Source organism: Artemia franciscana, chromosome 7 (assembly GCF_032884065.1).
Source record: "Artemia franciscana chromosome 7, ASM3288406v1, whole genome shotgun sequence".
In the NCBI taxonomy this organism is placed as follows: domain Eukaryota; kingdom Metazoa; phylum Arthropoda; class Branchiopoda; order Anostraca; family Artemiidae; genus Artemia; species Artemia franciscana.
In genome coordinates, this window is record NC_088869.1 from 40,964,943 (window position 1) to 40,976,286 (window position 11,344).

General features: G+C 36.6%; 1 protein-coding gene across 1 annotated transcript in view; it reads right to left on the minus strand.

Moving 5' to 3' along the window:
* LOC136029303 (putative cysteine proteinase CG12163) overlaps window positions 1-6,840 on the minus strand; it is a 31,845-nt gene extending 25,005 nt beyond the window's left edge. Inside the window, exons 1-2 of the mRNA XM_065707568.1 lie at window positions 6,688-6,840; window positions 1,938-2,068 (exon numbers count right to left, since the gene is read on the minus strand). Coding sequence (XP_065563640.1) covers window positions 1,938-2,068; window positions 6,688-6,714 — 158 coding nt within the window. The 5' untranslated portion in view covers window positions 6,715-6,840. The remainder of the gene's footprint in view (window positions 1-1,937; window positions 2,069-6,687) is intronic.
* Between the last annotated feature and the right edge of the window lie 4,504 nt (window positions 6,841-11,344).

Consider the following 11,344-nt stretch of genomic DNA (forward strand, 5'->3'; position numbering starts at 1 on the left):
TTACATATATCGATATAAACTATATTTTGAGCTTCAATTCACAGTTCAAAATTTTGGGTTTAAGTCTCTAATACATAGAGGTTATAAGCCTCTAATATATAGCGGTTACGGGATCTTGTTGTACCACGAGGAGTTTTATAGTACTGTTGACATAGGGAACCAAAATCTGTACGACTATTTTAAAAAAGTGCTAATACAAATTTGACTTTGATAATTTCAGTTTCTCAGCCCCCTGAAATCTCTAAATCAAAGTTACGTCAAGAGTTATGTCAGCATGATAGTCTTGCACCCTACATGGGAGCAATCGACAAGCAGGGGTTCGAGATGATCCAAATAAGCACAAAGAAACACTACGGTGACTTCAACATTGACTTGCTTGATATTGAGGCTTATAACTCAAGTAAGAGCGAATCATTATATAAATATAAAATATTTAAACTCATAATTATATATGATATAAAACTATAATATAAACTCAAGTAAGAGCGAATCATTGAAATCAAACTCATTTATTTTTTTATGATTAAACAGACCTTTGTTTCTAATTTTGACTAATCAAAACGCTTCAGGAAGGATTTTTTTATATTTTGAACCACTGCCAACCCCCCCCCCCCCCCCCCTCAATACCAAACAAAAATTAGAGGGATTGGAATCCAGCGTACCTATACAACTTAGAACTCTATCTTAACTGTAAGAATTACAATTTACATATTACAACCAAAAAACTGAATTTCATCTTCATTTCCCAATATTCGATATCGAAGATCCACTGGCAATTTAAAAGAAAAAAAAACATTGTTTACCATTCAAATTTCTCATACCCGATAATAGACCTGACACTTTGATTTAACTAAAACTTATAATATGTTCTATTGGTTGTGGTGGAGCATCGAGTCTAAGAAAACAAGAAGAAATTACCATAGAAGCGCATAAAAAACACTGAAAAATTATCTTATTGCAACCATCTTAAAATACGAGCCCACTTTTTATTTGAGTGAAATTTGAGAAAAATATTTTTGATTTTTTGGAAAAAAAAAAATTTCTTCGCGGAAGCTATGTCAAATCTGACCATTCTTTTTGGTAAATTTCAAAGTATTTCTTAATAAATTCTAAAATGAATCCCTCATTTTTAATTCCTTTTAAGGTCACTGACCATCTCAAGTAACAATTAGATTTAGTAAAACATTCCACGGTTGAGGAAAAAAGTCATCTTTTCCCTGAGCAGTATAGCCCTGTCTAACGTAGAAATGAAAGAATTGCAAACAGTGTGTCTGTAGTGGAGGCGATGGAATGCTTCGATATTATAGAATTTTGTAATTTTATCGAATCGGTAAATACTCGCTCTGCTCCTTGCACTTCCACACTTAATTCAATTTTGTTGTGCAATTAACATTTTATGTCTTTCAGGTTTCTTGAAATAAAATTTTCAGCCTTGAGACGGTTGTTGAGTGTCTGCTCAACCACATTCAGCCGTAAAACCATGATTAAAAAAAAAAAAAAAAAAAAAAACATTACAAAACGCATCATGATTGGGCAGAATAGAATGCTTCATCGCAACACTGACAAACCGGAAACTGAAAAAGGTAAAGAAACGGCACTAGACTTTACAGTCTATACCGACGGTGCTAATCTCCGTGTCATAGCCTTTCAGCCAGGAAATGTCATGGAAACCGGCTATCCTGGGCTGTTGCATACCTTTTCTGGTTCCCTTCCCCAGGTTTTTCCAGAAACTCATTTCGAGCTGGGTCAATTCAAGATGAGCTTACTTAGTCACTCAGCTGACCCCCGTTCCAAACCAAATAATTGCGACAACGGACTGGAACACCAGCCCTGAAGGACATAACATTGCAAGTTCACCCCGTTATTAATATCCATATTTTACACTAAGAACCAGCATTTATAGGTAATAAAATAACAGCTGTAATAGCTATAAATACCTATAGATTTCGAAACGACGTTGCATCTCACGCCTGCTGGAATAAAGCTTTTTATGTTCAGCTAAAAACTTTTTAAACCTTCTTGCGAGTTTCTTTTCTTCTTTCTTCTCGTTTCTCGAGTTCTTAACTTCCTAAAAAGAGGAAGCCGGTAAATTTCTTTTCTCGCAGATTCTTGACGTTCCTATTTTCGTAATATAGTATTAATTGAAAAAAAAAACAATCATACCAAATTTCACGGGTCCGTGATTTGTGTCTTTTCAGTTTAATTCATTTAATTGCAAAATGACAAAACACAGAACATTAATCTAAGTGGCTGCCAAAAGAAAGATATAACAGCACTTGAAACTGGCGACCGCATTTACAACAAACACTTAACAAACAAAACTCTTAAAAACAGAACAAAACAAACAAACGAAAAAAAGAAATAAATAATGATAAACAAACAACCAAATTATGACCGATCTCTAATAATGAAAATGGGGGAAAAATAATAAACAAAAATCAAAAAGAGAAAAGAAAAGGAAAAACAAAACAAAAAATCATCTATGAACCAAGACCCCAAATATTTTTTTTTCTCTTCAATAAACTAAGGTGCCCCACCACCCATATGCTTTACGGTAGAGAATTCCAAACCATAGGACCTAGATATCTGACAGAAAAACCTAGTCTAGTTCCACTTCTGTATTCAGTGATTAGATTATCAGCATTGCGGGTACTATAACTATGAAGTGATTTATTTTCTCTGTAAAGACCATGAAATACCTGACACGACAATATTCCTGCTTGGTAGCCACGAAGTCACCCTAAGCCTTTTAGGTTTATTATAACATGGATCATTGTCATTAACATTTTCCAAGCATCCACCAATAAGTCTTACATCTTCGTTTTGAAGAATTTGTTCTCCTTTAAAATTTGAATAAAACTTGCTTGACCACAACACACATCCATATGGGATATATTGGTGGACTAAAGCATTATATAAAATTAATAAAATTTGTGGCGGTGAAACACTCTTAACCCTTTCAGTCATTTTGTTCTCAGTTGAGAACATACCATTATCTGCCACCTAGTGTCTTATGTTACAGGTAAATATGCATTCAAATTAGCGCGCCATAAGCTTCATTCATCAAGAAATAATCTGAAAAAAGTTTGAAAGTTCTAACTTCAAAACTCCATTTTATACAAAAGTTTGAAGTTGAGGAATGGATGGATCTCAAAATAGTGCAGAACCAGGTAAGACTCCAGTCTATGTGTAAGAATATGGATGAATCTAAGGCCATAAACAACTAATACTTAGACAAGATAAGTAGAGACATCTAGTGGCCAAAAATAGACTAACTGCGTGAACACTGGAGGGCAGGCGATTTTTCTCAAACTACGTGTCCTCAACCGAGTACAGTGTGATCAACGCATAGCAAACTGAGCAAGCGGCGTGTAATTTTTACATTGCTTTTTTCGTTGTTTCTTTCAAATAACGAAATTTTCCCGCCTTCGGTCCTTCGTTCACTTGGTTGATAATACTTCCAAAGACCCTGATAACTTGGATCGTCTTTGGAAAGTGCGACCTATTATTGATATTGTGCAGAAGAAAACGCAGACTATTTCTCCGTCTGAGCACCTCTCCTGTGACGAGCAGATGGTCCCTTTTACTGGAAACCTTGATATCAAACAGTATATTCGGGGAAAACCTTGCCCATGGGGCATCAAAATCTTCGTGCTGTGTAATGCGGATGGAAGAGTACTCTCTTTTGAAATTTATCAGAGCAAAAAGACGAACATGGCTGAAGAGTACAAAAGCTTTGGCCTCGGAGCAGGTATGGTTTTGAATCTTGCTGGACGACTTCAGCTTGTGGAATTTACTAAAATTTATTTCGACAATTTCTTTACGTCTTTGGCTTTGCTGGAAAGACTAAGTGAGATGGGCCTCTACAGAACAGGCACTATACGAGGCAACAGGCTTCAGGGAGCTAGGCTGGAAACTGATTCTGACATGAAAAAGAGAGGAAGGGGATCATTCTGTGAAGTAGTGGCTAGTAGTGGAGATACCTGCTTGGTGAAATGGATGGACAACAGATCAGTTATCCTTGCATCGAATATGATTGAAAGTGGAGCAGTGAACAAGGTACGCAGATGGTGTAAACAAACAAAAGCCTACTTGCAGGTTGACCAGCCCCAAGTTGTATCCCTGTATAACCAGTATATGGGTGGAGTGGACAAGATGGATCAAATGCTATCATATTACCGAACATTCATTAGATCTAAGAAATGGACCATGAGACTGATCTTCCACATGGTCGACCTATCCATCTGCAATTCATGGCTAGAATATGTAGCTGATCGGAAGGCCAAAGCAGAACGCTCGATGGACTTGCTCTCCTTCCGCATGGAAATAGCAGAGGCGCTTACGTCTGCTGAAGGCATGACCCCCAGAAGAAGGGGTCGCCCAAGGAATCTCACCTCTAGTGAGGAGGACGAACATGAAAATGTAGACGAATCAGCATCTCGCAAAAGAAAGATGAAGTTTCAGCGTCCGTGCTCAGCAGTGAAAAATGATGCATTCTCTCATTGGCCTCAAAAAGTAAAGGGCCAGAGTAGGTGTAAAAACTCGCCATGCGTGTTGAAAACTCCCACTATGTGTTTGAAATGCAATGTTCCATTGTGTCTAGAAGAGGACAGGAACTGCTTCAAAGAGTTCCACATTAAAAAGTGAAATTTGTCTGTACCTAGTATTTTTTTATAACTTCTCAATAAACTCACTATATCTGATGAAAAACTACAAAGTTGATCACACTGTCCTCAACTGAGTACACGCTAGAAAACATAGAAAGGTTCCTCCAAAAAATCTAAAAAAAATTGACGATGATTAGGTACCCCAAGGTGTCACGCAGTCTGGTTTTTAGAATTTTCCATCGAAGGAAAATAATTCGTGACTGAAAGGGTTAAAATGTCGAATCGCTCCAACTCCTTGTGCAATTATCGTTGCGACAATACCACTATGTCGTTTCTATGAAAGATTTTAATCTAGGTAGAAATAGAGGTATCGCGTCTCGTGCAATTGTTTTACTGGCTTCTTCGAAATTTTTTTTTTTTTACATTAATGTCCTTGGGCTCACCTACTCTTGAATATAAAATAAAACTTGTATTCGCATTACTAACAGAGAGTAAGCTTAAACTAGTAAAAATATAAGAACGATTTAAAACACGATTAGCTTTCAAAATCAAAAAATGAAACACTGGCTTGAAAATGTTAAAAGCAGTGTCATCAGCAAACGAGGTCAGACAAGAACCTGGCAGGTAAAACCTCATCGTATCAACATATATCAAATACAGTAGAGGACCAAGCACCGAGCCTTGTGAGACCCCACAAGCTACAGGAAATGGGGTAGAAACGACGTCGTCAATCATAACATTAATAAACCTACCGTTCAAATAACTTTCAAACCATTGAAAGTGCATGATCCTTTTATATTTTAGCATTCTAATCTTGTTTAAAAATCAAAGAATACTGTTAGGGGAATTTTGTTCCTTTGTAGACAATTATTTACGTTATCAACGAGGTGAATAGCAGCATGACTAGTTGAGTGGCCTCTCCAAAAACTGGAAATAAACACTGAACTTAGCAACATCAGAACTCGGTTCTTTTCTGTGTGGTATCCCCGAAATCCCACCATTTTAATGCTTTTTCCCACGACTCAGGACTTGCTCGTTTCCACGAATCAGTCTGCAGCCAAGCTTCACATTCCTGTAGTTTGCACTTATCAAGCTGCGTTAAGTGGAAGCAAATTTCAGTACGCAGCTTGCACTTGTCTGGTTTTGGTATCAAATTAAGACCTATCTCGGTTTCGCATGCCGTTCCCAGGGGACACCTGATTATGGATCGAATATCCTTAAATGATTCCAACTTAAACAAGATATAACAAGCCTATCTTTCAGCTCAAAAACAGGTGCAGCATGTTAGGTTCACACGTCCAAGATGTGTCTTCAATGATCTATAATTCAGCTCCCTGGATGGTTTCAGCTAGATTTAACAAAGTGCAATATTCCCACTTTTTCTACTAAAATATGTCTCTGACAAATGGGCCGATTATGCGATTTAAGACTCTGTGACTACCTGGCTCATACCTCCACTTCTTCTGGAGGCGCATCTTTTAAATACTTGAAACCACTTCGAGAAAAATAGTTATTTTAAAATTGGATACAAAGCCTTAGAGGAGGAGGTGGGGGTAGTTCTATATTTTTGCGGAGGCAAAAAGGAATGGGTAGGTGTTGGCTACTCTCCGACTATGTTGCACTCTCAGAAAAGAGCAAAAGGATTGCGATTTCCCGTTGAAGGAATCCCCTTAAAAACTCCTAGGACCATCCGTTCTAAACGAAACGGCGGTAAAAAAAAATACATGAGAGACAAGTCGCTCTTTGCTAAGTCAACACTACTGAGTCAGCTCTGAGCACTTTCACACCCTACAATTTTTTTTTTTGTTGATGCTGCTTGAAGCCAGAAGATTAGACTATAATTTATTTTATTATCTGTTAGCTTAAGTTTGATTAATGTTCCACCCAAATATCTACCCAAGATTTAATATAATAAACTAAACTATCATTCATTGAATTTATAAATTAAATTAAACCAGATCTACTTGCAATTTGATCAATGTCTTAATCTCCCAAAAAGACTTCAGCCTTTTAGATTCTTACGAACTACTGTCCCCACTTGAGGGATGAGTGCCAAAACTTAACACAAAATGTTACTCACCTTTTTGAGGTTTCGGTTTTTCTTCATATGGCGATTGTCCTGTGAAAAAAACAATTCTTAAAATAGTGGAGGAACTGAAACTGTAACAACTACAGCTATTTCCTTACTTTACCGAATTACTGCCAGCGAAAGAAAGTATACTAAAACTACAGGTCGAACTTGAAAAAATCCGAGTTGAAGTCTGAATGCTAGAGCCAAATTCCTTTTTCAGTTTATCGTCAGTCGTCTGCTTCCCAGAGATCACAAGTGTTTTCCCTCAATAGAAACCAAAACTCTAAAAAATGGAATTTTGATACCAATAGCTACATCAAAAGAATCGCATTTTAATGCTAATTTTAAATATATAAGTTTCATCAAGTTTAGTCTTACGCACCAAAAGTTACGAGCCTGAGAAAATTTGTGTTATTTTAGAAAATAGGGGGAAACACCCCCTAAAAGTAATAGAATCTTAACGAAAATTACACCATCAGATTCAGCGTATCAGAGAACCCTACTGTAGAAGTTTCAAGCTCCTATCTACCAAAATGTGGAATTTTGTATTTTTTGCCAGAAGGCAGATTACGGATGCGTGTTTATTTGTTTGTTTGTTTTTGTTTTTTCTTTTTTCTTTTTCCCAGGGGTGATCGTATCGACCCAGTTGTCCTAGAACGTTGCGAGAGGGTTCCTTCTAACGGAAATGAAAAGTTCTAGTGCCCTTTTTAAGTGACCGAAAAAATTGGAGGGCACCTAGGCCCCCTCCCACGCTAATTATTTTCCCAAAGTCAACGGATCAAAATTCTGAGATAGCCATTTTACTCAACGTATTTGAAAAACCTTATAACTATGTCTTTGGAAACGACTTACTCCTCCACAGTCCCCATGGGAGGGGCTACAATTTACAAACTTTGACCAGTGCTTACATATAGTAATGGTTATTGGGAAGTGTACAGGTGTTTTCAGGAGGATTTTTTGGTTGGGGGAGGGGTTGAGAAGAGGGGGATATACTGGGGGAACTTTCCATCGAGGAATTTGTCATGGGGGAAGAAAATTTCCATGAAGGGAGCGCAGGATTTACTAGCATTATTTAAAAAAAAAACAATGAAAAAATAAATATGAAAAAGTTTATTTCAGCTGGAAGTAAGGAGCAGCATTAAAACTTAAAACGAACAGAAATTATTACCCATATGAGGGGCTCATCTCCTCCTAATACCTCGCTCTTTACGCTAAAGTGTTTTTAGCAATGTCAACTATTTATTCTACGGCTTTTGTGATTCAGGGGTCATTCTTAATGAATTGGGACAAAATTTAAGATTTAGTGTAAAGAGAGAGGTACTGACGAGGTGGCGAACCCTCTCATATGTGTAATAAAAACATGAGAATAAAACATTCTTTTCGTAAGCTAGTTTATGAGTTACGTATATCTTTTACTAATAAAAAGATTCGTAAAAAATTAAAAGTTCTAGTTGCCTTTTTAATTTACCAAAAATTGGAGGGCAACTAGGCTTCCTCCCTCGCTCTTTTTTTCTCAAAATCATTCGATCAAAATTATGAGAAAGCCATTTAGCCAAAAAAAAAAAAATGCAAATTTCGTTTTAATTATTTCTCTGCAGAGCCAAAATCAAAACATGCATTGATTCAAAAATGTTCAGAAATTAAATAAAAAAAACAAGTTTTTTCAACTGAAAGTAAGGAGCGACATTAAAACTTAAAACAAACAGAAATTACTTCGTATATGAAAGGGGCTGCTTCCTCATGAACGCCCCGCTCTTTACGCTAAAGTTTTTTACTGTTTTAAAAAGAAGAGTTGAGAGAAAGAGTCAAACTTTAGCGTAAAGAGCGGGGCGTTGATGAGGAAGGAGCCCCTTTCATATACGAAGTAATTTCTGTTCGTTTTAAGTTTTAATGTCGCTCCTTACTTTCAGTTGAAAAAACTTGTTTTTTTTATTTAATTGCAATCAAGAACTCACTGTAGTGAAAACAGATATTTATGTTGCCTTGTCTTGCAATAAGCTTGGCAACTTCACTCGCAAATTTAGAGAGGACGCAAGCGCAGAGAGTAGTCATACATAAATTATATCGACATAATCCCTTTTAGAATTAATTTAAAGGCGATGCAATTCAATCAGATTATGTGACACAAAAAGAGTATATTAGATATAAAGCACACTTTAGAGTCAATTCAAGCATTTGAGACAGAATGGTAAGCGTGTCATTCATCAGTCTGAAGAGTTTATGTACATGCAGAGAGAATTATTGAGCAACAACTTGTCGAGTTTTTAATCAGAAGCAATGAACTAAAATTGTCAAAGCAAGATGCCTAGTTCTATGACCAAAGCTGGATATCAAAGAAAGAAGTATTAGACGGTATGTTAAAGTCTTTGTTTGTGCTGCCAATAATTTTAAAATTTAGTGCAATTGACAAAATAAATGAAACAAGACTAGAAATAGTTACGCTAAACGGGCAAGATTATTTATAAGGATCGACATCAGATCAAAGTCAAGTACTGAAAGGGCCTAAAAATAAAAGAAGAATAGGATGAAGAAAGACCATTCAAAAGACTTCCTGTTTTTAGTTTATAAGTAGAAGACGGAATTATTACTTTAATAGCCACAAAGGACAATCGTATCATATTTTCTGCAAAAATAAATTAAGAAGGAAATACTACTACGTTGTTCAAAACAACAATTTTTAAAACATCAAGATTTTTATGTTTATTAGATTTATATTCTCCTTGCATATTATATGCAACATTTCGGCCATATTTCTAAAAATTAGACTTCCAAAAAACCATATTCATATACTTCTACTGCTAATACAACTCGTCACAGCATTAAGCCGCCTGAGGTCAACCCAATCGCAGTCTATTAAAAGTTTCCCTCTTTACACCCTACAAGGAAGTTTTTATTTCCTTTAAATCCTACTTTATGACATCCTCCCATCCCAACCACGGACGACCCGCTTTCCGTTTAACCCTAGACGGCGGGCCGAAAAGGACAGTCTTCGGCAAGCTGTCATCCTTCATTCACAGAACGTGCCCAAGCCATCTCAACCTTTCTCTTATTATAGCCCTAGAAAGCGGGATTGAACCACACTTTTCGTACAGCCTACTGTTTGGAATACGGTCAGTCATCTGGGCAATTTCACAGGAAAAAATCTATCAAATCTTCATCCGCTTTTCAAAGCGCCCATGCTTCAGAACCCCTGTCATCTAGACCACTGTCATCACAGTTGCTCCCAACATTCTGATCTTGGTTTACAGTCTCATCTTTTATACTTCCGAACTTTTTTTTAACTGCGAAAAAAAAAAAAAAAAAACACCATGAGCCTTGGCTATTCTACCTTCGGCATCTTCACTGCTCCCACCGTCTTAACTAATAATACTACCAAGATAAGTGAAGCTGTCCACCTGATCAATCTTTTCGCTACCCAACGTCACCTTTTCATCTTCACTTATTCCCAGCCTTAGTGACTTGGTCTTCTGAACATTAATTTTCAAACCTATTCTAGCACCCAGAACTCGCAAAACCCCTAAAAGTTCATTCATTTTGCTCACACTTTCAGCTGGGATACTTAAATAATCGGCATAATCTAAGTCCATGAGGTTTTTCCCTCCACATTTTATTTCGTAGTCTCCCATTGCCTTTCATAAGCTGCTTAAAACAAAGTTTATCAAAATGATCCATATAAAGGGGGATAGAACAAAACCCTGCTTAACTTCTGATTTAAAACGAAACCAGCTGCTAACCTCATTTCCAACCTTAACCGCAGCAGTATTATTCTCGTACATAGCATTAATCACTTTGATATATTAGTCTGGCATACCATACAAGGAAAAGACCTTCACTAAAGCTCTTCTATCAACAGAATCGTACGTTTGCTGTGTCTATAAAACAGAGAATCAAAGGTGTTTGATAACTCAGGCATTTCTGAATTATTAACCTAGGAGTTAAATTTTGATCGACACATCCTCTACCTTTCCTAAAACAACCCTTTCCTGCATGACTTTGTCTGCAGCATCTCTCAATCTAAAAAGATGCCTCGATAATTACCACACTCATTCCTGTCACCTTTCTTATACAGTGGGTTAAATGAGAGTTTTCCTAAAATCGCTAAGTACTTCCTGTTTTTCAAAAATCATATTCATAATCTTCAGTAACTTATTTCTAACCTCAGAGCCACCACATTTAAGAAACTCATTTACCACACTATCAGCACTTGGAGCCGTATTATTTTTTTAATGCTTTTAATACTATCGCTAATTCTTCCTCGCAAAACAAATCTTCTTTCAAATTCAAGGTATCACAAGCTTTTTCAATTTATTCTATATCTTTTCCTGCAACTCTAGCATTGTTTAGCACATTCTCAAAAGGTCCTGCCCATCTCTCTTTAACTCTTTCCTTATCACTAATTGTAGCCCCGTTCCAATCTCTAACTGGGACAAATCCGGATTGACTACTCTCTCTCAATTTATTAACGTGCCAGTACTATACTTTGCCGTTTAGCTGCATCTTCCAGATTCTTGGCAATTTTATCCAAAGCCTCCGCTTCATACCTCCTTAGTTCATATTTCAATACTTTCTCCACTTTCTTTACATTCCTTTTGTTTTCATATGATCTATCATTCAGATAATTCTTGTACAAGCCCCTTCTCCTCTCTAATTAATGTAAAGTTTTCTA